The sequence below is a fragment of the Sciurus carolinensis genome, chromosome 8 (assembly GCF_902686445.1).
Source record: "Sciurus carolinensis chromosome 8, mSciCar1.2, whole genome shotgun sequence".
Classification (NCBI taxonomy): domain Eukaryota; kingdom Metazoa; phylum Chordata; class Mammalia; order Rodentia; family Sciuridae; genus Sciurus; species Sciurus carolinensis.
In genome coordinates this window covers 15083401-15108597 of record NC_062220.1, presented here as the reverse complement: position 1 = coordinate 15108597, position 25197 = coordinate 15083401, and the positions used below count along the sequence as shown (strand labels likewise).

The 25197-nt window shown below is 42.4% G+C and overlaps 2 protein-coding genes across 4 annotated transcripts in view; one reads left to right on the top strand and one right to left on the bottom strand.

The window, feature by feature from the left end:
- Slc37a3 (solute carrier family 37 member 3) overlaps positions 1-24855 on the bottom strand; it is a 50589-nt gene extending 25734 nt beyond the window's left edge. The window contains exons 1-7 of one of the 3 annotated variants that reach the window (XM_047562260.1): positions 24675-24855; positions 23498-23586; positions 14908-15067; positions 12368-12476; positions 3964-4056; positions 2251-2334; positions 248-393 (exon numbers count right to left, since the gene is read on the bottom strand). In XM_047562260.1, the coding sequence (XP_047418216.1) occupies positions 248-393; positions 2251-2334; positions 3964-4056; positions 12368-12476; positions 14908-14996 (521 nt within the window). In that variant the 5' untranslated portion in view covers positions 14997-15067; positions 23498-23586; positions 24675-24855. Of the gene's footprint in view, positions 1-247; positions 394-2250; positions 2335-3963; positions 4057-12367; positions 12477-14907; positions 15068-21637; positions 21743-23497; positions 23587-24390; positions 24561-24674 lie in introns of those variants that run through there. The other 2 variants (XM_047562261.1, XM_047562262.1) reach the window with 2 other exon arrangements.
- On the top strand, positions 13829-14178 carry LOC124991587 (transcription initiation factor IIA subunit 2-like). The gene has a single exon (XM_047562263.1). The coding sequence runs from the start codon at positions 13829-13831 to the stop codon at positions 14156-14158; it is 330 nt and encodes a 109-aa protein (XP_047418219.1). The 3' UTR covers positions 14159-14178.
- Positions 24856-25197: the final 342 nt, after the last annotated feature.

Below are 25197 nucleotides of genomic sequence, written 5' to 3'. Positions count from 1 at the left end.
GATCTGCTCTACCACGTGATATTCTGCCCACCCCAGTCCTAGGAACAACAGAAGCAAGTGACCATGGACTGAAACATCTGAAACCAATACATCTACCTTCCTCTAATTAATTTTCTCAGGTATTTGGTCACAGTGACAGAAAGCTGAGGAACAGTGTCTACAGCATCAGGTTAACAGACTGATGAGAATGAATGATCCAGCATTAAAATCATTTCAATAAGCAATGGAGAGAAAGGAAGTGTCATACCCAGCCTTCCCAAACCAGTTGCCCATCACAGCCACCACACAGGGCCAGCCAGTAGACTGCAGCAAGCCATTCACAATCCACAGGCAACAGTAGAGCCATCTGTTGTAGAAGCGCAGCCATTCTGTGACAGTGCCAAAGACAAACACCTTCGAGAGAAAGAAAGAAAAAGGAACATGTGACGTCCACATGGACACTCTGAGTACACCCAACTGCCACCAGACTACGCCAAGAACACATTCAAACAGTTTGCACCTGAAAGGAGGGTGGGTGACAGGTGACCCAGAGCTGGCACCAAGAAGGTAACCACTGATCACTAGAAAGGCAGACCTCACATGACATAAATCATAAGTTATCATCCCTCCAACTGGCATCTTCAACTCTAAGAGGGTAAGGCCTCATTTCTCACCTCATTTTATATCTACCTCCACTGCTGCCTTAGACCTGTGTGGTGGAGGGTAAGGCCACCTCCAAGGGCTGCAGGACTGAACAAGTCTGTGTGTAGTTCACTCGACTGTGCCAGGCGCTGGGCTGGGCAGAGTCCCGGACAAGTCTAGCTGCGGGGACTGCAGCTACTGAGTTCACCTGTATGCGCAAAACCTGTCTAACTTGTCATCTGCTGAATCATTTAGTAGGTTCACTGAGTGGCTGTTTTTTTCCAGGCATTTGGCTCAAGGGGATATTTTACTTTCAGTCAAAGGCTATTTTGAGAATATGTGGCATGGGTTACAAAACAGTGTGCAGAATACTGTCAAATTCCAGCTATGAGACATTCTGGAATAAGCAAAACTATAAGAACTGAAAACCAGTCTGTGGTTGCCAAGAGCTGGGAAGAGCAGGGGTAGTTTACACAACCCTATTTGTGGATGAGAACTATATACTAAAATGGTGAGCTTAGTACACAACTAAATTTTTTAAAGTATTTTTAGAAGTATATGGACACGTTTAAAAATAGTATGTAAACATGTGTGGGTGAGCAGCTTTGAATAGATACAATGAAAAACAATAAAGTAGGGTCTAACTAAACTCCATGGCTTCCATCAACACAAGTGCTCCTTAATAGATGATAGTAAGCAATGAAGATAAATCTGGGGCTGGGGAGATAGCTCAGTCAGTAGAGTGCTTGCCTTGCAAGCACAGGACCTGGGTTCGATCCCCAGCACCACAAAAAATAAATAAATAAGATAAATCTGATTCCGATGTCGCCTTACACAGCACCTCGTGTGCCAGGCACTGTTCCAAAGGCCACAGGCTCACATCCGCCTCAGTGTCACTCAGGAGCAGGGAGCATGCACATCCCCTTTTCAAATGAAGAAACTGAAGCCTCTTTTCAAATGAAGAGAGAGCATGAGTTAGGAAACTGCTGAAAGGATGGAAACCCAGGCCATCCTGGCCCAACAGACCTGCGGTCCGACGGCCTGGGCCACCCACTCTCGGGGAAAGCAAGACTAAAACAAATATAACCAGGCTAAGCAGCAGAAGATCACAGTGTCTGCAAAGAAACACAGGCACAGGAGCTCAGAGGAGAGAATGAATGATTACTTTCAGGAGTGGAGTCCATCAAGTCAGGCATTCTGACAGAGGTGTCACATGGCCAAGGACCTGAAGGAGATGCTGGGGTAGACCACAGAGAGCTGCAGAGTGCCATTCAAGGAGGGAAGAACAGAGGGACAAAGCACCCAGGTAGAAAAGAACAGAACAGGTCAAGGGCTCGGAAAGTAGCTTGGTATAGTTCAGCAAAAGGTGAAGCACAGCCACAAACGATATGGGACAGGAGGCTGGGACTGTCAGACAAGCAAAAGCTGTTGACTGACACTGCTAATCAGAGCCGAGAACGGGCCTTGTCAGAATCTTACTTTAGAAATAAGGCATGCGAGGGATCAGGACACTGAAGAACAAACTCACTGTTCTACTCTACCTAGAGGAGGAAGACATCGCTTGGATTCTAAAGTGTCTGGTCAAAATAAAATGATTATTACTATAATTATAAAATCTTTCCAGCTTACCACTAATGCAGAAGAGCACATGCCAAAAGAGAGAACCCAACGTAAATTCAGCCGATCCCCAACGATGCCACTGATGAAAAGACCCTAAAAACAAAGCATTTCATTTTAGAGCTCTCAGCAGTAACACAGGCTAAAAGAGGCACACAAAACCCTAGGAGACTGAAATCAGACCTGATTCACGGGCCTAGGCTAGCTGGCTTTGGGCATCGCCATGTTGTAGGAAACAACACTACACTGCAAATCTCACACACCAAGATCTCATTGTTCAGGATGACTTTGCTTTACTTGATAACCTGACACAAACGAGCAAGAATTCTGATAAAACAAGCGCCCCAACACATTTCATCTTCTAGAGGAGATTAATTCTTAAACATCAGTCAGGAGCTTTCCCAAGGGATTCCCTTAGCATTTGCACTCCTCTCATGTCCTGCAGTTTCAGTCACATCCTTCTAAGGAGGACAGAAGCCTGCAGAGCACACTGGCTGCCTGTTTAATTCACCCTTGGGCTTCACGGCATCACAAGGCAGAGAGGGGAGGGAGGACAGGGAGGCAGATGTGACAATTAGTTGAAAAGAGGTACAATCTCCTCCCACTGTGTGGCAGGATTAAAATTTTGCAAGGCAAGAGACAGAAGACCAGGGATACACACATTAGGTTTCCTCCATAAATACATACAAATAAATTAACTGACCCCATCATGATCTAAGCTGATAGGACCAAATATTTCTAATAAGTTCACTATGTAAATGAGAGAAAATTTAGATGATGAACATCATAATAAATGTTTTTCCCTCAATATCACCAGGACTTCACTTCCTCAAAAGATGACACGTGGGCTGGGGTTGAGGCTCAGTGTAGAGCACTCACCTGGCATGTGTGAGGCACTGGGTTCGATTCTTAGTACTGCATATAAATAAATAAAAATAAAAGTCCATCAACAACTAAAAAAATTTTAAAAACTTGTTTTTTAAACTTAATGGTTTTTTTTTTTAATGGTACACAACCATTAAAGCAGATCCAAGGATCTATAGTGGGCTCTTCAGCAATCTGTACTATATGTGACAAAGAGGATGAAGAAAATCTTTAATTCTCTTTCAGATAAGGAATCAATTCACTCTGTGTTGCTCCAGAAAGCAAGATGCATGGAAGTTACAGAGGGAAATACAGCTCAAAGGAAAACCAATCAGCTGGGTGTGGTGGCATCCTATAATCCCAACAAATCCAGACACTAAAACAGGAGGATTACAAATTGAGGCCAGGCTCAATTTGCAACTTAGTGAGACCCTGTCTCAAACTAAATATTAAAAAGTCTGGGGATGTAGTTCAGTGTTAGGGAACCCTTACATACAATCCTTATTACCAAAAGAGAAAATTGATCATTAAGACTTGGAGTATGGCCAGGCACAGTAGTGGACACCTGTAATACCAGCAACTCAGGAGGCTGAAGCAGGAGGATTACAAATTCAAGATCAGCCTCAGTAACTTAGCAAGGTTCTAAGCAACTTAGAAACTGTAAAATAAAAAGAGTTACACTTGTGGCTCAGTGGTTAAGTGCGTTCAAGCCCCGGTACAAAAAAAAAAAAAAGACTTGAGGTGTGGCTCAGTGGGAGACAGTCATAGAGGTCTAACATGCATAAGGCCCTGGGTTGGATCTCCAGCACCACAAAAAAACAAACAAACAAAAACTTAAGAATTCTATACTCCAAAACTTACCACAGCATAGGAGAAGAGGAAAATTGTATCCAATGTTCCAAGGAAAAGAGTGGCCTCCTCTGTATTGGGAAACAAATGGTTGCTGCTCCAGATCTATAGGAACACAAGAACAAGTAATCCCGTCAGGATCTGTAGCACCTCATAGCTCTCAGCACCCTTTAAGTAACCTGCACTGATGCCCATCCCCGCTGAAATCAGCAGTTACCTGTGGGTAAGAAAATATATGTAAAAAAGGTAAATGATATGTCTAAGATCTGAGTTTACATGTGAAAAACTGCACACTTACAAAGGACCAGGATCGCTAAAGACCAGCTCTTACTTCAAAATGCAATTAGGAAGGACTTTTAAAATATTTTATATACTCAAATGCTAACAACTAAACAATTAAGTAAGAAAGCTGAACACTAAGTATAAAAACAGACAATTAGCTGGGTGCCAGGGTACTCTGCTACAACTCCATCTACTCAGGATATTGAGGACCTCAAGTTTGAGGTCAGCTTGGGCAATTTAACAAGACCCTGTCTCAAAATACAAAACAAAAAGAGGGGGGCAAGAATGGAGGAAGGAAGGACTGTATAGAGGGAAAAGAGGGGTGGGAGGGGTGGGGGGGAAGGGAAAAAATAACAAAATGAATCAAACAGCATTACCCTATGTAAATTTATGATTACACAAATGGTATGTCTTTACGCCATGTACAGAGAAACAACATGTATCCCATTTGTTTACAGTAAAATAATAAATAAAAAAAATTAAAAAAAAAGAAGTTGGAAAAAAAAAAATACAAAACAAAAAGGCTAGGGATGTAGCTCAGTAGAACATCCCTGGGTTCAAACACCAGAACTGGGGGGGAAAAAAAATTTAAAGAAGTAAATTCTGATTGGTTTATTTTTGTTGTTGTTTTTTTTTTGGGGGGGGTTACCAGGGATTGAACTCAGAGGCATGCAACCACGAAGCCACATCCCCCCTCCTATTTTGTATTTTATTTAGAGATAGGGTCTCACTGAGTTGCTTAGTGCCTCACTTTTTGCTGAGGCTGGCTTTGAACTCGTGATCTTCCTGCCTCATCCTCCCGAGTCACTGGGATTACAGGCTTGTGCCACCACATCTGGTTTTATTACCTTTTTAATTGTCAAAATGAACTATCCAGCGAGTCGTGGTGGCTCATGCCTATATTCCCAGTAGCTCGGGAGGATGAGGCAGGAAGATCACGAGTTCAAAGCCAGCCTCAGCAACTTATAGAGGCCTGAGTAACTCACTGAGACCCTGTCTCTAAACAAATTACAAAAAGTGGCTGGAGATGTGGCTCAGTAGGTAAGCGCTCCCCTGGATTCAGTCCCCAATACAAAAAAAAAAAAAAAATCAACTATCCAATATATTAGAAATTATGTCTACCTCCATCCAAGAGGAGACATATCTAATAGAGCTCTTTAAAATGATTTCCCAGGCTGGGAGTATGTCTCAGTGGTAGAGTATTACCCAGCATGCGCAAGATCCTGGGTTCAATCCCCGGCGTGGCAAACAAACAAACAAAAAATCCTAGATAAAGAGGTTGTCTGGGCTGAGATAGCAGGAAGCTGACTAAAAAGAGATAGAGGAGAGTTCTGGGGGTGATGCTAATGTTCCGGATTGTGGCAGTAGTTAGAAATTTTGATTTCAGAATATTCAAGAGAAAAATCATAATCCATAATACTTTTTAAAAACCTCTAAAAAACCATATCTCTAAGGGCTGGGAATGTAGCTCAGCTGGTAAAGTACTTGCCTAGCATGAATAAGGCCCTAGATTCAATTTTTTTTTGAAAAAAAAAAAAAAAAAGTAAAATACTAAAAAAAAAAAAAAAAGTAAAATCCTCAATGGTAGAGTGCTTGCCTTATAAGCACAAAGCCGTGGGTTCCATCCCTGGCAACAAAAAAAAAAAAAGGAGAATCCCCAAACTGTAAGTCAATATAGAAAACGTGGCTCTGAAGCACTGGGACGTGTTTCCAATGGCTTGGGCACCAGTCTTATTACTTCCATACCAGCTCACAGGCTGTGCCATCAGAAATGAGAGCAGTCAGGCCTGCAGGGCCGAGATGGAGCGGGTCTTCCGGCAGGCCAGTCTGGGGCCATGTGTCTTCGAGGAGATCTAATTTGTCACGTTTCCCTTCTAACCACAATCCTGAATCCCTGCATTCCTTCTAGGCTCATGAGGACTCCTATCAGGCCCTGTTGGGTACACACAACAATGTGAGCTGCAGACAAGGACCTTACCCATCTGCTCAAAGTTTTAGGATTTTTTTCATTATTCCTCCAAGAAGTGACCCAAACTCCCTGCAAGTGTGGCTTTCACAGGAACTGACAGATTTTTTTTAAAAAAAATTTTTTGTACTTGTAGGACAGAATGGCTTTATTTATTTATTTTTATGTGATGCTAAGGATCGAACCCAGCGCCTCACACATGCTAGGCAAGTGCTCTCCCACTGGGCTATAGGCCCAACCCAGGAACTGACAGATTTTAAACAGCTTTTTTCTGCTTCACTGCCAGGATTCTGCAGGTCTTTTTTGTTTTGGTATTGGGGATTGAACTCAAGGCACTTGACCACTGAGACACCTCCCCAGTCCTACTTTTTGTATTTTATTTAGAGACAGGGTCTCACTGGGTTGCTTAATGCCTCGCCATTGCTGAGGCTGGTTTTGAACTCATGATCCTCCTGATTCAGCCTCACGAGCCACTGGGATTGCAGGTGTGTGTCACCGTGCCTGGCTCTACATACTATCTGCTTAACTAGTGAAAAACCAAACCAAACCAATAACTAAAACAACAAAGTTGAACTAACAAAAAAAGGTTAAGAAAATAGGAGAATAGAAAAAACCCTAAAGAAGAAAGTTTACTTCAATAATACAGCTTAGGCTTGTGCGCTTGTGGCTCAGTAATAGAGTGCTGGCCTAGCACATGTGAGGCACTGGGTTCCATCCTCAGCACCACATAAAAATAAAATAAAGGTATTTCTCCATCTACAACTAAAAAATATTTTTTTAAATAATAGTAATAATAATACAGCATAGCAGTCAGGCACCATGGAGCACACCTGTAATCCAGGGGCTTGGGAGGCTGAGGCAGGAGGATTGAAAGTTCAAGACCAGTCTTAGCAATTTGGTGAGGCCCTAAGCAACTTAGCGAGACACTGCCTTAAAATAAAAAACAAACATCAGGCAATGTTGCTCAGTGGTTAAGCAACCCTGGGTTCAATTCCCAGTACCAAAAATATAAAAATAAAAAAATAAATAACATAGCCCAAATCAGGACAACTGTACTAATAGGTTAGAAAGTATACACAGTGAATCATCCAATGTTTACAAAAGTCAGTTACACAATTCATGTTACACACTAAAAGTCACCTGCTAAACATGAATCTTCCGGAGCTATGGAAATGTATCATTTCAATGTGAATGTATCACCTTGTGCTACTGGAGGGTTTTCTTGTGTTGTGCTGGAGGCACTAAACTAAGTAACCACACTTGCTAGACACTGAATAACTTCCTGTGCACGTAAAGGTCCCTGTGTGGGCTTCCCCAGTGAGAAACGTCTGTATAGAAAGGGCTCTGCGTGGGGCTGGGGTGGCTGCTGAAATGAAAGAGCTTCCTGAGAGCAGCAAATGGAGGTTTGGTCAAGGTCTGACTCACGTCCCTGGGGCTGTTCTTTGCAAAGTGAGTGGCGTAGGTGTACGTGTGACTGCCCAGTAAGAGTGGCTGTGGACCAGGTTGAGACAGCATGTTCAAAACCTTTAAAACCCGGCCAGAATGCAGAGGTAGAGCAGCTCTCGGCGGCCCGCGGGGCGGGCGGCCGTGTCCGTCCCGGGGCCCCGCGAGACACAGGCGCCGCGCGCAGCCACGTGGAGGTTCCGGGGGAGGACCCGACACCGTAACAAGTTTGCGCTTTGCTTCCGCCGGTTGATCCGCCGCTACTTTGTAGCGGATCGCGGATCGCGGGGCAGGGCCTTTACCGCTGACCTTGGGCCCCGGGACGTTGTCCCTGAGGTCTCAAAGATGCAGCGACCTCGGTTTTAAGCGCAGGTCAAAAACAAGTCAAGCCATTGAAGCTGGGATGCTCTAATGCTGGTATTTCAACGAATTAACTGGCAACACCGATTACTCTACAGTTAGGAAAATGCCTGTAAGGAAGTAAAATATTTTTACATGTAATAACTGTATCTGTGCCCTGCCACAGGAGTTAAAAGCAGTAGGACTGTGACAGGACAATGTGGCATGTGCTTCATGTACCCCTTTCACTTAATTTTCTCAACTGAGGTAGGTACTATTCTCCCATTTTACAGATGAAAAAATGGGTTAGGTGGGGACTTGTCACCTGAGTAACTCTGAACAAAGAACTTCACATTTGTAACTTGTGACTGTGTAACTAGTGAGATCCCTTGAAATGTGGTGTTCCTGTATAACAGTAAAAACATCTAAAGAGATCGTGCCAGTTTGTGGGGGAAAGGGCCACAAAAGAGCTGTTAAAAATATACACTCTCGGGCTGGGGAGATAGCTCAGCCGGTAGAGTGCTTGCCTTGTAAGCACAGGGCCCTGGGTTCGATCCCCAGCACCAAAAAAAAATATATATATATATATACACTCTTTAACAGTATTTAACTACATTAAACCTAGTTTCCCACAAAGGGAGCATATGTCAGCATGTTAGGTGTTTCTGATGTATGTACCATGATGAGGTATATAAAAGGGGGTTTTAAAGGACACGATGGTACTAGATGACTAAAATTTATAAATGTTAGATGGCAATGGGGAAGGGCATGTGATGATCTGCAAAGATGCATGGAGCCCACTCTATTACTAGAACAACTTCATTCCTAGTAATCAATTTACTTGTCTAACAATGGATTTTTTTTGTTTTTTAAATGAGCCTGTTTGCCAGTTTACAAATAACTCGTTTTCCAGAAACTTTAAATAAAGGTATTTAAAATTTAAAAAAATAAAATAAAAAAAACCTTTAAATCCTGCTTTATTTCTCCTGGAGGTTAAGTTTACATTCTCCTGCACTATTCTCATGGAAGAAATACACAAATTTTGGGTTATTTTCAGCCAAGTTCTCAAATATTAGATTAAACCATTGCCTCTTTATTACCTATGAACACAAAGCATATGTTACATTCACTTACTACTTTCAAGATTCACCCATGTCAGTTGAATCCATAGTCAATTTTCAAGGTACAGAAAACTGCTTAATTCTTTTTGTAAAGCACCTAATATAGCTACACATAAAAAAAATGAAAACTAGTTAAATACTTCCTGAGAATGTTATTTAAAGCACTTAGGAAATGCTTAACAAAATATATAAGCAAAATATTTGTTAGAGTTCATACAAATTGTACATACTTGGTTCTAAGTGTCTTTCCACTTCAGATAACAAAGAAGGTCTTCAAAGTAAACCAGTGTGGGCAGTTACAGACCCCAAAGCACAGACTACCCTAACCTGCACACTCCCAGCAGCAAGCCTCAGGAGGGAAAACCTGGACATAAAGCATAAAGAAAGGAATGGGAAATGTGCACAGCTCCCCATGAGGAAGGCAAACAGGCTTGGTCAGAACTTGACTTTTCTACAGCCAACAAAGCCACACTAAATACCCTGCAATTCTGAAAATCAGGATAGTGATACCTATTTTAACAGCAATAAATAGTAAATAAATAGGACTGGGAGATGTGGTTCAGTGGTTAAGCAACCTTGGGTTCAATCCCCAGCACCAAAAAAGAAAAAAACAGAGTAAATAAATAAGTCCCCAACTGTCAGGAGTGGTGGCACACACCTATAATCCCAGCAGCTTGGAAGGCTGAGGCAGGAGGATCGTGAGTTCAAAGCCAACCTCAGCAATGGCGAGGCATAAAGCAACTCAGTGAAACCCTGTCTCTAAATAAAATAAAAAATAGGGCTGGCGATGTGGATCAGTGGTTGAGGGTCCCTGAGTTCAATACCTAGTTCCCCCCTCAAAAAAAGTCCCTAAGAAAGGATTAGAATTTTTTTAACAGCTTGAGTATATTCTTGGTTATCAAAAATACTCATATAGAGGCTGGGATTGTAGCTCAGTGGTAGAGTGCTTACTTAGCATGGGTGAGGCTCACATGTAAATAAATAAAATAAAGGTCCACTGACAATAAAAAAAATTTTTTTTAAATACTCATAGCTTTGGGATTTTGAATTGGTGAATATTCATGATGTGTGGAAAAGCATGATACACACTATGATCTCAGTCACAAAATGGGTTGTTGTGTAGGTATGTATACGCATGACCTAGAGGGACATATCCAACTAAGCTGCTTATGACGGGATGACTTTGTTCTTTGCTTGTGTTTTTATTTTTCCTGTAAAGAACATATTAACTTTTAAAACATAAAAGCTATTTTTCTAAAAAAAGTAACGGAAAAGTTACTGTATGTTTCAGAAGAGTTAGTAACGTGAACTGGTTACTGCAGAAAAGAGTAAACGCGGCAGTCCTGGGCCACTCTCCCTACACAGGCAGGCTCACAAGGCTGGCCCCCGCCTGGCACCTGGGAACTCAGGTCTCTGATGGGTTCCCACCAACCCCTAATAGAGTGGCTCACTGTTTATACCCAACAATGTGATTTATGGGAAGCCCTGCTCTCCTTTTGGGAACCTGGAATTTTAGTACGTGTCAGACAGTGTGCCTATGTGACCAGGCCCAATAAAAACCCTGGGCACAAGCCTGTAATGAGCTTCCCAAGCAGACAGCACCTCCCATGTGTTGTCACAGCTCAGCCTAGAGAAATAAAGCACGCCCTGGGAGAGGACCCTGGAAGCCTGTGCCGGGCTCCCTGCAGACCTCACGCCATGGGCCTCTTCCATTTGCCTATTCTGTGTCCTTTCACTATAACAGATGACAGCCACTACATGCTGAATCCTGGGAGTCTCCCTCGGAGTCACTGAACCTGGGGATGGTCTTGGGAAACCAACCTGATTAACTAGAAACCAAAGGCAGCGTTAGGCAGTATAACCAGAAGTTTAATGTCCACATCAAATCCCATTTTTCAGTGTATCTGTCAGATTGCACCTGAATGCCAAACTGAGTGCTCAGTGTCATTTAACTGTGGCTGAAGGAGCCAAAGACATTTTGCCTAAAAAAGAGAAACTTCGGGATTTAGGTGAGAGTTTTCTTCAAAAAGTTGAATAAAAATTAACTATCCACCTCAGAAAGCAGAAACTGGGTGGTAATCCAAAAATACCTGTGGGGAGCGGAGGGAACATGACCTCTCTTAAGGCCACTTCCACCTCTGAGATTTGTGATTCTAAACAAACACATCTGACAAGTCAGTGAAGTCACTGAGATTCAAGTTGTAATCTAACCCTCTAGTCTCAACTCTTCCTTAAAAAGTTACTGATAACTTAAATCCAGAAAAACTGTGTGGAGGTACCTCCACTAGGATAAAAACTCCATGAGAACAGGATCTCTCGATTTTTTCAATCTTCTAGGCTTTTATGTTTTTTATAGCCTCAGTGCCTAGGACAGTGTTTACATTAGACATTGCTGTGTAAGCAACTCTTTTAATAACTTATTTACACTTTGGGAGATATTTCTGTCACCTTCAAACCTCTGTCAACTTTGAATGGGTCCCAGTGTGGGAAATAATTCCTAAATAAAAAACATGCTAACAACATTAATAGGACATCTATAATTCCACAGAAGTAAAAGTCAAGAAATGTGGTAAACATTGGGTGGATCTGTGTACTGAGAAAAGGCACTGTAAAGGACAGAAGGCCTGCCTCAAACAGGCATCAGAGGATTTGCCTGGTCCAGAACAAATATCAAGAACTGGGATACATACTCCCTGACTTCAAGGCACAAACAGCGGGCTGGGGATATAGCTCAGCTGGTAGAGTGTTTGCCTTGCATGCACAGGACCTGGGTTCAATCCCCAGCACAATTTAAAAAAAAAAAAATTCAAGATACAAACATATCAAAGAATTGGGAAGTGCTTAAAACACTAAACTATGTAATAGTGTGCAAGATTTCAGAGAAGGGAAAAGTGAGAAGCTGGGGGAAAAAGTGGCATTTGATTGAAAAAACTGGCATTTTTATCTTGCTAAGAGAAAGGCAAAATCTAAATAGGTGGAAAAAGGTGAAAGAGGATATAAAAGATAGAGAGCAAAATCTCAAAGGTAGAAACACACACAGTACTTGTGAATCTCAATGAAAAAACAAGCCTTGCCAGAACTGTGTGATAAGGGTTGGCTTGGTAACACAGACTGAGTCAGAGCAAGCTTTGAACACAGAACAGTTTGGATTTGACCCCTGGGACAGGGTAAGCATTTCAGGTAAACCATGCAAAAAAGAACTTAAGGAGACTTTAGAAGTAGGCGGTCCCTTCCTTAAGTCCCTCCCAGCACTCGCTCCACTTACCTCTACTGGCAGTTCAACTGTTGTGTTGAAAGCATTTGGGGTCCACTGCTTGGAGATACTGACTTTGACATTACTAAAAGTTTTTCTTGAAGCATGGAGCAATGAATAACTACAAAACAGAGAAAGAAAACAAGTCAATAAAATCAATATAAGAACTCCTCTTAAAAGAAAAAAAAGTACTATTTTGTAGGAACTATGAATTGAGACAGTCCCTACAAATAAAAGATAAAAATAACTAGTCCAGGGCTGGGGATATAGCTCAGTTGGTACAGAGCTTGCCTGGCATGCATAAGGCCGTGGGTTCAATCCTCAGTAACCAGTAATACACACACACACACCAAAAAAACTAGTCAACTTCATTAGAGTCCCTGTTCACTCACAATAAACACTGCAAACTACAGATATGTGGCTGATCCCAACCCACTTGAAGTCACGGGTGGAATTCTGTAAAGAATTTTACATCTTCTGGGGCAGGGACGTGGCTCAGTGGTAGAGTACTTGCCTAGCAGCATGCTTGAAATCCTGGGCTTGATCCTTAGCATTGTCAAAAACATTTTTTTTTAAATCTTTGGTACACAAAGGCCACTCACTGCATTAGCAATTCAGTTTTTTTCCTTGGATCCACGTCTTTTCCTCAGATTGATGCCTCATACCCCTCACAAATAGCCCCCAGTCCAAGCATCCAAAATAATCTATTTACTTTCACAAAACTGGAAAACTATTTCTAAGTTTCTACCTTTTAAAAAAGGGCTGGAGATGTAGTTCAGTGATAGAGTGCTTGTCTAGCATATGTGAGGACATGGATTTAAACCCCAGTACAGAAAGAAAGAACAGGCAGGAAGAAAGAAAATAAATGACCATCTGTGGTACCTTCAATAAAGATTAACAACAAATCCATGCAGAAGAAATAGCATGACAGTTCAGTAAGAGAGTTATATAACATGCCCCTAACACCAAATGGCCTTATATATGTTTTTGTGGGTTTTTAAATATTTTTATTAGTGCGTGGTTTACATTATGTTGTAGAGAGAACCACTTAGAGAATTGCCACCATGGATTTGGTTGTGCTGACTTCCTGGGGGCAGCTAACGCGAGTCTCACAGGGGTACCAGAGCGCCTGTAATGCCTCACGCCATCTTTGCTTCTCAAGGAGGCACAGCACAACCCATGAATATGCATATACTTTGTTCTCAGCCCCGATTTCAACAAACAGAGCACTTAGTGTTAGATCAGGTTTCTCAACTTCCACACTATTAACATTTTGTGGCAAAAAATTCTTGGTTGGGAGGTGGGCACCTGCAGCCAGGTCCTGGCGGCACCGCTTCTGTGCATTCCCTAGCGGGAAGCGCCTTGGCCGCAGACTGCAAGTGCTGTGAGGTCTGGGATCTTACACCTGAGGTGCAGCAGAAATTCAGACATCAAGAAAAACCTAAAGAAAAAGCAGTTTCTTCCTCCTAAGTCATGGCATATCAGTTATACAGAAATACCACCTTGGGAAACAGTCTTCAGGAGAGCCTAGATGAGTTCATACAGTCTCAACAGATCACCCCCCAACTTGCCCTTCAAGTGCTACTTCAGTTTGATAAGGCTATAAATTCAGCATTGGCTCACAGGGTCAGGAATAGAGTCAATTTCAGGGGCTCTCTAAATACATACAGATTCTGCAATAATGTGTGGACTTTTGTATTGAATGATGTTGAATTCAGAAAGGTGACAGAACTTATTCAAGTGGATAAAGTGAAAATTGTAGCCTGTGATGGTAAAAATACTGGCTCCAATACTATAGAATGAATAGAAAAAGAAATGACTTTTCAGGCCATCTTCTGTTATTATTCATCACTTTTTAAAGAGAAGCAAAAAAGAGACTTTTAATTTATTCTAGCATTGCATAAATGACTACACTGTACTGTAGTAATCAGAGAATTCCAGCAAAAAGAAGCTTATCACTATTTCTCTTACATTACCTTTATTATACAGCATGAAGAAACATTACTTTTTTTTAATGACAAATCACAAGTTGTTGCCTTCTTAAGAACATTCTTTAATAAACTCATTTTAAAACTCAAAAAAAAAAAATAAACTTCTTGGCTGTGGGGCGCTATCCTGTGCACGGTGGGTGTTTTGGCAGCACTCTTAGCCTCCACCACTAAATGCAAACACCACCCCTTGCTCCATGGAGACAACTGAAAATGTTTCCCAACAGTGTCAAAAGTCTCCTGGAGGGCAAAATGGTTCCCAAGACCACCGTACTAGAGCTATCCAAAAGCATAGCAGGACTACAGATGTGGTTCAGTAGCAGAGTACAGGCTCAGTATGCACAAGGCCCTGGATTCAGTCCTCAGCACTGTCAAAAATTAATTAATTAAAATTTTCAAGTTGAATTATGAAGGTTAAATTACACATTTTTTAAGTACAAAAATAAAAATAGTCTATTTCATTAGAGGTCTATCTATACAATCAGTGAATTAGACATTTGCCATGTGATAGCTCCTCAAAAGACAGAACAAATGAAGCAAAGAAGAGTTCTGGCAAGTCTCTACCTGAAGAAGGTGAGCAGGAATACAACCACATGGTGATGGCTGAACCGGGAGAGCACAGTTCCTCTCTGGAAAACACTTGGCCAGGCCATGGTGTTCCCGACTTCTTCTGGCCTCTGACCTTGAAGTTTGGATAGTGAATGATTTACATCATTTCTTCTCTCTAGAGAAAGATAAAACACATTATTAACCTTATCCCAAAGAGAAGAAAAAATGTAATCCAAATCATCTAAAAGATTATACAAAACCTGAACTAATTAGACTATGACTAACAAACATATAATTAAGCCTTAGGGGGAAAACACTCCTGGGCTAGCTGATACCAGAGAATCTGATTCACAAATGTTTTATAGTTATTAGTTAGTCCTAAAAAAACCCCTGACCAAAGATTATGTATGAGAAAGAATTCTCATACGCACTGAGAAGCAAATCACTTTTTAGTGGGGGTGGGATACTGGAAGTTGAACCCAGAGGTGCTCTACCACTGAGTTACATTCCCAGCCCTTTTCATTTATATTGAGACAGGGTTTTGCTAAATTGCTGAGGGTCTCACTATGTTGCTGAGGACAGCCTTGTGATCCTCCTGCTTCAGTGTCCCAAACTGCTGGAATTACAAGTATGTGCCACCAAACCCATCTGAAAATCACTATCTTATAGAAAAATGAACAAAAGAAATGAATAAACCGCTTATAAGAAATGAACTATGAAACTTTTTTTAAATATTTTTATTAGTTGTTGATGAACTTTTATTTATTTATTTGTACGTGGTGCTGAGAATCGAACCCAGTGCCTCACACAGGCTAGTCAAGCACTCTACCACTGAGCCACAATCCCAGCACCAAACTATGAAACTTAAGAAACACAAGTTCCAATTTCACTAGTAATCTTAGATAAGAAAATGTTGCATATTTAAAGATTGTGCTCAAGATGGGGGTGTGGCTCAGTGGCAGAGGATGTTCATAGTATAAAGAGACCCTGGGTTTAATCCCCATCACTGCAAAAAAAAAAAAAAAGTATTCAGTGTAGCTCAGGGTATGCTGCCTCCTAAACTCTCACGTGCACAAAATTCCAATGTCTAGGAACTGATCCCTAAAGAAATATGAAATGCCTTTAGATCTATAAACAAAGGCAGTTTTCATTAAACATTATAGGAGCTTCTTTATATTTAAAAAATGAACTTTGTATCATCCATTAAGGAACAGGGAAAGAGGAAAGGCATCTCTTTCCACTTTCCACTAGGTTTTATTTAACTGTACTCTTCATTTCACTGCCCTAAGAGTTGCCTCCACCTCTGATATACAAGAATTATGCATAAAATAAGCAGCTAAACAATATCTCCAGTGATCAGTCTGCAGAAACAACCTAAATATGCAAAAACAGGGAATGATAATCAACCCAAATCCATGTTCACATAACACAACTAACGGAATATGTCAGCTCTGTCCAGGTAATCAAATTAAGAGTAATTTTAATTTTCTTCAATAATACTTTCCTAAAAATTCTATAATAAATGCATATTATCTTTATAATGGGGGGCATGCCCACAGCTGTAGGAAAGTTCTATAATTTGTCTGCATATTAGGGAACACATAAACAAATGAAGTGTATGATACACTAGCTTACTCAAGCTTGGAGACAAGACCAAGAGCTCCCACAGGGAATCACAGGGCTTTGCTTTCAGGTGTAGGTTCACTGAAACTGTCAGATGACTTATTTTCACCAGCCACAGTTAACAGATGTACTCAAGTCTTACAGACTGAGACTCAGCAGAAAGGCCATTCTTGCAACTTTTAGATTAAAAAAGGGGGACAATCTCTTTCCAACTTATAAAGGGTCATGGCCAATACTGGTATAACAAAAGATAGGTTAACAAGAGAAAAAGTGTAACAAATTTATTTGATCATAGTCTTATGTGACATGGAAGCCTCAGACAAAAGACCCAATATTTTTATGCTTATGTTCCACTATGCAGAAATATGATTGGACCAAAAGGGTATGATCTAAAAGTAACAGATACAGGGGGACACCCAGACAGGTCTCCATGTTCAGATTTCTCTTGGTCCTTTAGTTGTAGCATTCCTGCCAGGTATGGGGCAGGACCCTTTTTGGAATGAGGGGCTTATGACCTACACTCAATGCAAGTCAGAGAATTTCTTTAGCTTCAATTCTTAATCAGAAAGACAAAGGGAAGTTAAAGCAACACATTTAGATTTTGTAACTTGCTTAAGGGAAAGGGGTTCTAGTCTCTGTGACTTGCCCTGAGGAAGAAAAACTAGTTTCTATGGCTTGCCTTGGGGAGCAGGAGACAAAAAGACAAGAGAAAGTCAGAGAAAGACTGCTTTCCTTAGGCTTGTTTCTGAGGCCTTCACTTCGCTTTCATTTTGTTTGTTTGTTTGTTTTGCGGTGCTGGGGATCAAACACAGGCCTTGTGCTTGCAAGGCAAGCACTCTACCAACTGAACTATCTCCCCAGCCCCTGATTTTGTTTTTTAAATATATCTATTTTTAGTTGTAGGTGGACACAATACCTTTATTTTATTTTCATGGGGTGCTAAGGATCGAACCTTCCTGCGTGCTAGGTGAGCGCGCTACCACTGAGCCACAGCTCCAGCCCTAGGCCTTCACTTTGGGGCATCACTTTCTGAGCCCCAACAAGAACAAAACCAAGGTGGTTAAATTATATACACATAGGAGCTATTTCACCGACTCTGTGAACCACCGGAGAGGTCACCTCTGTGAGTCACAAGACTGTCATCTGTAAAATGGCCCATCTCCTTTGGGGGGTTAAGCTAAAACAGACAATGCATGAGGAGTAGTAGGATAATTGTTTTATGGGCTGGGAATAGAGCTCTGTGGAGGGTTTTCCTAGCACACGGGAGGCTCCAAGTTCAACCCCCAGAGGCACAGGAGGAGAAAACGATAATTATTTTAGCCACTGATCTACACAGGATTAATCCCAAATCAGGAGAACTTCATTTTTAAATGACTCCTGAAAAATGTTAACATAGTTATGAATAAGACTATAAAATTCTACTTACAAAATGAAAATAAACTCTGTAATTCTAGAAAGCTATGAAAACAAGAGCTGTTAGCATTGCTACTAAACTTACCTCCATCCCAAAAATAAACATGAAATTCAAGTGGATCAACCCAAAGTTTTAACCATTCTCTAGAAATTATAGCTCTCTGGACTGAATACATTTCACCTCAAAACACTGCACTGAATACTTCAGAAAAAGGTGCAGGATACACAATACAAGTCCATTATTTATCAAGTAAAATAGTAATTCCAAAAAGGTGTGCTCCAATGCACTGAGATTACACTGCTCTGGCAACAGCTGTATAATTCGGGGAGGTGGGTGTACAGTTACGTTAATAGCTTTAAATAACTAATGAGATATGAGACCAACTGGATTTTTTTTTGGGGGGGGCACTGGGGATTGACCCCAGAGACACTTGACTACTGAGTTACATCCCCAAACCTTTTGATTTTTTATATTGAGACAAAGTCTCACTAAGTTGCCTACGCTGGTCTCAAACTTTCGATCCTCCTGCCTTAGCCTCCTCAATCACTGGGATTACAGGTATGCGCCACCACATCCAGCTTGTGAATTTAGTTTCTAAATAAACTATCTTTTCCTAGACCACAGAGGCAAAAGAGAAAAGGCCTAATAAATATACTGGGAAAATAGTTTTAAACAATCACTTGCTGTTGACAGATGCCATTTAAAATAAATGCTATTATAACATATGGGCCCATGTAATTATAATTAAAAATAATAACTTGCACATATATCCCACGTATCAGAAATGACTTCCAACTGGTTGTGAGAAGCACAGGAGTTTTGGCCAAGACTGAATCCACCAGCACATCCTGCTTTCTGAAGACCACGTTCTCTAATGTTCTAAACAGACTGAAGAAATGTCAAACGTTTCGGAAGTATAGTAAATGCTATTATAATTAAGAAAACCAAATTTCAGTGTTTATGAAATCATAGTAGTTTATCATTGAGTAGTTTCTCAATGAACACTAAATGCATAACTATCATATAATAGTTGATAATAATTATTATTTTCACAAAATTTTTAGTTTATAGTATTTTTAATTCCTAAGAATCTACTTATCATATATACCATGCTTCAAAATATCTGTACATTGTAGAATGGCTCAGTCAACCTGATAAACATGAGGTTCTCCTCACATATTTTTTTGTGTGTGTGATGAGAAACTTACATCTACTCAGCAATTTTCAAAATACAGTACAGGGCTAGAGGCATAGTTCAGTGGCACAGTACTTGCCTGGCATGCCCCAAGCCAAGCCAGGGGTGGAGGCGGGGTGCAAAAAATACATTGTTATTAACTACAGTTACCCTGTTGTACAATAAATCTCTTGAATTTATTCCTTACATCTAAATGAAATTTTATATCATATTTGACGTTTCCTCCCCATTTCCCCATTCAAATTAATTAAGAATTAATTTAAAAGAAAAAAATTCTTGTTAAAAATAAGGTCCTGGCCTGGGTAGATAGCTCAGCTGGTAGAGTGCTTGCCTTCTAAGCACAAGGCCCTGAGTTCGATCCTCAGTACCGCAAAAAAAAAAAAAAAGCAAAAAATAAGGTCCTTGCCCATCACAGTGGCACACGCCTATAATCCCAGTCACTCAAGAGGTTGAGGCAGAGACATAAAAAGGTCAGGACCACAGGTCAGGACCTCAGGACCCCAGCTGAGGTCATTCTGTCCTTAAAAACCAAAAAGGGCCAGGGATATAGCCCAGGGGCAGAACACTTGCCTGCCATGTGAGAAGCTCTGGGTTCGACACCTCTGTACCACAAAAATAAATAAATTATAAATAAATAAATAAATAAGATCCTCGCTGGGTACAATGGCACACGCCTATAATCCCAGCGACTCAGGGAGGCTAAGGCAAGAGAATTGCAAGTTCAAGGTCAGGCTCAGCAACTTATCAAGATCTAAGCAACTCAGCAAGACCCTATCTCAAAATTTAAAAATTTAAAAAAGGCTGGGGATGTTGCTCAGTGGCAAACAGCCCCTGGAATCAAAAGATCCTTGCCATTGGTAAGATCCAGAACCACTGAGCCATGTTCTACATTTTAAAGCGATTTCACAATCACTAACTTGCTATTTTGTAATAAATTGTTTTTTTTCCCTTTGTTTGGTTTGTTTGTTTGTGGGTGAGGTTGTTTTGTTTTATTTTTTGTCCTAGAAGACCAATTATTAAAAATGGTACTTTCCTCAGGGTGGAGTTGTATTTATAGCTCAGTGGTAGAGCACTTACCTAGCATGTGTGAGGCAATGGATTTAATCCTCAGCACCACATAAAAATAAATATATAAAAGAAAGGTATTGTGTTCTACCCACAACTAAAAAACATATTTCTAAGAAAATGGTACTTTCCAGAATGGAACACAATATTAATATTGTGCAATCAATGCCAGATAAAACATGACTTCAGGTTTGGAAATTAGCTCAGTGGTAGAACATCTGCCAAGCATGTGTGAAGTCTTGGATTCAATTCTCAGCAACATACACACACTCTATCACACACACATACATACACACAAAAGAATGACTTCACACTAAAACACATCCAGGTAAAGGGCAATATCCCCCTATACGATACTACTTTGGGGTACAAGTCCGTAAATTATTATTCCTAAAATTCTACTTTCTAAGCCTGGTGTGGTGGCACACACCTATAATCCCAGCTACCCAGGAGGCTGAAGCAGGAGGATCACAAGTAAGTGCCCAGCCTGGGCAATTTAGTAATACTTAGTGAGATCCTATCTCAAAATAAAATAAAAAGGGCTGGGAGTGTAGCTGAGTGATAAAAGTGCTGTGTATCATGTGAAGCCCTGGGTTCCATCCCCAATACAGAAAACAAAAAGACCCTAGCCCCATGGAAACTCATGTCCCAGTCTTTACTAGGCAGTAAAGACACTCACAGGTTTTCCTGAGCAGAGATCTCACAGCACCATCCACTGACTGCCGAGCACTGCCTTTCCCATGTGGACCGCTCGGGTTCCTCTGCTTCCAGAGTGTTCATCCCAGCAGGCAGTGGATCCCTCCCAATTAAACACACTCTGTGGGCAAAGCCCAGTCCTGTCATCAGCTCCCCAACTGCATTTCAAACGTCATGGCTTCCAGATTGCTTGCCCAATACCCCACGCTCCAACAGTTACTTTACTCCAACCAGGCTCCCGATTCGTGACCTCAGCATTCTTTCCACATCTCACACACCCGCCTTGGCCTCATCTCAGCAACTCAGAAGTTTGCCGTCTCCTGATGGCCTCGGCTTCTCCCAGCCTGGTCTGCCTCCTTCTTTGCACCCATGCAATTGAGTTTGTCAGAGAAAAATCACAAGCAAGTTTCCTTCTCAGATTCAAACCCACAAACCTCAATTGGCTGCAACACTGGCCGGCAAGCCCACTACATTTCCCCAGCGTTTCCTCAACCTCCGAGATCCGATTTCACACTTCTCTTTTGAAACTTCCAACATCTTTCTATCCTCCTTCATCCAGTACCAATGATCCCCAGGTTTATGGTGCCATCGCAGACCCTTGAGGATTCCAACTGACCATCTTATGTCCCTCCAAAGAGCTAAAACAGGATTCTTCATTTCTCCCTCCAAATCCATCCCTCCCCAGGTGCCTCCACCTCAGTAAATGGTCCCACCACCCCTCCTCCTAGTCAAACAAGGGAATTAGAACTTACCCTTTTTTTGTCACAGTTTCCTTATCCAGTCTACTACTAAACCAACTCCTTTTCACCTCCAAAATATATCCCAAACAATTCTGCCCCGTCACTGCCACTACCCTAGGATAAACTGCCAGCATCACCCACCTGCCAACCAACCACAACAGCCTCCAATAAGGTTTCACCAGTTTCCCATCTACCCCACCCACAACTCACTTTCCACAAGAGCCTCAAGAACATGTTAAAACATAAAGCACATTCTGCTTACAACCCTTTGACGTCTTCCCAAGACACAGATCAAAACAGACTCTGTGTGGCCCTCAAGGCCTAACAGTCCTCAGCAGAAAAGTAGGATGGCTAAGGAGTAGGGAGCAGAGAGCTCAGGATGGGCTGGTGGGAGAAGGCTCCAAATGACAGAGGGGACTGGCTAAGCAGATGGCTGAACTGGAGAGACTGCAGTTTGTTTTAATTATGTTACTAATTTGCAATTTGGAATATATGAATAAAGTAGAAAATTCAAAAGGCACAAAACAGTAGGGTGAAATCTCCCTCCTGTTTCCGTCCGCCCTGCCGGACCTATTCCTTTTGTACCCATGCAGAATCCATACCCTGCCCACAGCCCAGCAGAGCCCCTCCTCCTCACACACCCACCCCTGAAAGCACACAGCACACATGATTCTACATCTTTTTTCCTTTACATATCAGAAGTTGGAGTTCTGTCCCTATTGGCACCTACAGAGATGTCACCTTCCTCTGCACACATGCAGCCTCCCATGACATGAATAAATCTTTATATATTCCACCAGACCCCCACTGGGCAGCTGAGTGTTTCCCAGTCCTTGGCCAGGCCACATTCGTTGCCCACCTGCCTTTCCGACCTAACCACCCACCCCACAGTGTCCCCACACCAAAGCCCTGAACCTGCCAAGCCCTCTCATGCTCTGGGCCTTTGTTTGCTGTTCCGCTGCCAAAAATGCTTTTCTTTATGATGGCTGGCTCTTTCCTTTCCTTGGTTCATTCTCAAATGTCACCTCAAGTGGCATGCCTGACCACCCTATCAAAAAACCGTCCTTCTCAGCTTCTACTTCGACCATCTGTTTCTTTCCTCTACATTATTTCTACCAATATAATCATCTCGTCTGATTGCTTACATGTTTATTTTTTATCAATAAGCTGCAATGGCTTTTTCTGTCATAAATCCACAGCTCTAACCCAGAACCAAGCAGAATACTCAGAATGAGCAGTAAAGGTTTTCTGTTGTTTCTGCAGTGCTGGGGAGTGAACCAGGCTTTTGTGCATGCTAGGTAAGTGCTCCACCACTTATTTACACCCCCAGTCCAATAAAAATGTTCTGAATGAATGGTTGTGCACAGATCTAAATTTTGTATAACATATCAAGCACCATGGTAAGTACTTTGCACAGATTATCACTCAGTTCTCCCAACATTTTATAGGTAAGGAAGATACTAGAAAGTGATGATGATTATTTCTTCTTCTTCTTCTTTTCTTCTTCTTCTTCTTCACTGTACTGGGGATTGAACCCAGGGACACCCTATACTGAGCTACATCACCAGTTCTTTTATTTTTATTTTGACACAAGGTCTCAATAAGTTGCCAAAGTTGGCCTTGAACTTGTGATCCTCTTGCCTCAGCCTCCCAAGTAGCTAGAATTACAGGCATATCCCACCAAGCACAACCTAGATAATAATCTCTCAAGAAAAGTAGTGCATATTCAAACCAGATCTGACTCTAGATTCTATGTGATATTTTGCATGTGCAAAGGTTTAGAAACTATGCCAAGCTGAGTAAAACATAGTTATTACAATTATCACACCACAGATGCACAGGTTCACATGCAGAACAGGGAAAAAAACCCACCTTGTTGGTAAGAGTGATTCTTTCACACAAAAAAGGAGAAGGACATTGGAGAGGCAATTTCCTCACTTCCTAGACTTCAGTTTTTATATCTGCAAAGGAAAAAGATTATGCATACTCAAAGTTTAAGAGGTAGATATGAAAGTGTTAAGTGGATAGTTGAGTTGACCATTTTTACAGTATTGTATATGTTTTAATTTAACACCTTAATACCCAACACTTATACAAGTAGTTTTATTTCACATCTGATTGGAATTCATTTTACCGATACCACATAAATCCTTTTTATTCAAAGCTCAAATCTTTCTGTATTTTTCTCTCTTCTTAAATTGTCTCAATAGCACAGATGTTAAATACCTAGAATTCATCTGTAAAATTACCTCATCTTATTTCAGGGTTCTCAAAACCACATTCTTCCTATTTTTGAACATGCTCCAAAGACAACTAAGTTGTCTTTGCCAGGCTGGCAAGGTCGAGATCAGCCTGGGAAACTTTGTAAGCCGCTGTCTCAAACGGAAAAAAAAATAGAAGTAGGGGAGCCTGAGGGTGTAGCTCAAAGGTAGAGAGAGCACTTGCTTTGGATGCCCTTGCTTAGCATGCATGAGGCCCTCAGTTCAATTCACCAGGGGGGGTGAAAAAGTGATTTTGCCCACCCGGGAACTATTCTTCCTATAAACGGTTCAGTATTTTATCACCAGGTCGCCTACGATCTTAAGAAATGCCAGAATGTAAGCATACACATTTCATTATCCCCCGTTAAAAATAAGAATAAACAGACCACACTCTGCAAATAAGTGTAGGAAAAGAATGAGGAGTCGCCGACCAAATTCCTAGACTGAGATCAGATCGTTACCAAAAACAAAACCCAGCCACTCCCGCGGACCCTTGCCTCTGACCTCCGCGCATCCTCCCCGAACCGCTCCCCGGCCACCCGCGGAGTCTTCGCCTGGTCGAAAGGACGAGCCCTGTTCCTGTGAAGTGCAAACCTCGCGGGCTCCAAGGCCGCGGCGGGTCCACCAGGGCACAAAAGCCCCCGCCGCGCGCGGCTCCGACGGGGCCGCGGGTCTCCCCGAGGCCCTTCCCCAGGCCCCCCTGAGGTCCCCACCCGCCGCGGCACCCGCAGCCCGCTCGGGGACGCCGGGGGGCGAGCGGCCCGCCCCGCCCGCGGCGCCACACCCACCAGCTGTCTGCACCCCCGGCTCCGCACCGCCCTCGCGTCCAGGGGAGCCCCACGGGCCGTCTTCCTCCCCGGCAGGGCTCGGGCTGCACGCGCCAGGGCTCACGCATTCGCGACCCGCAGGAGACCCCGCTGCGGCCCGCCGCTCCGCGCGCTGGCTCCGCTCGGCGCCGCTGCCCGCCGCCCCCGCCGCCACCTCACCCTCCGAGCTGCGGCCAGGGCTTCCGGGCGCGAGCGCGGCGCATGCTGGGAATTGTAGTCCCGCCGCGCGGCCTCACCTGCGGCCTGCGGAGGGCCCGCCCCCGCTCGGCCCGGGAGGCAGGGGCGCTTCCTGCGGCGGCGACGCCCGGAGAACCCCGGGCTTCGGGCACGACCTGGTTACTGGCCAGCAAAAGCCCTGAGGTAGAACTAAGATGTAATTGGGGGAGAATTGATGGAGAGATGTTATGTTTCAAAGAACAATTATTCCATTCTTTATTTTTATAGAAAACAACGTGCTGCTTGCTGACCGTGCTGACCTGCCTAA

What these genes read in the sequence shown, in the direction of transcription:
- LOC124991587 (XM_047562263.1), top strand. Translation starts at nt 13,829, where the DNA reads ATGGCATATCAGTTATACAGAAATACCACCTTGGGAAACAGTCTTCAG.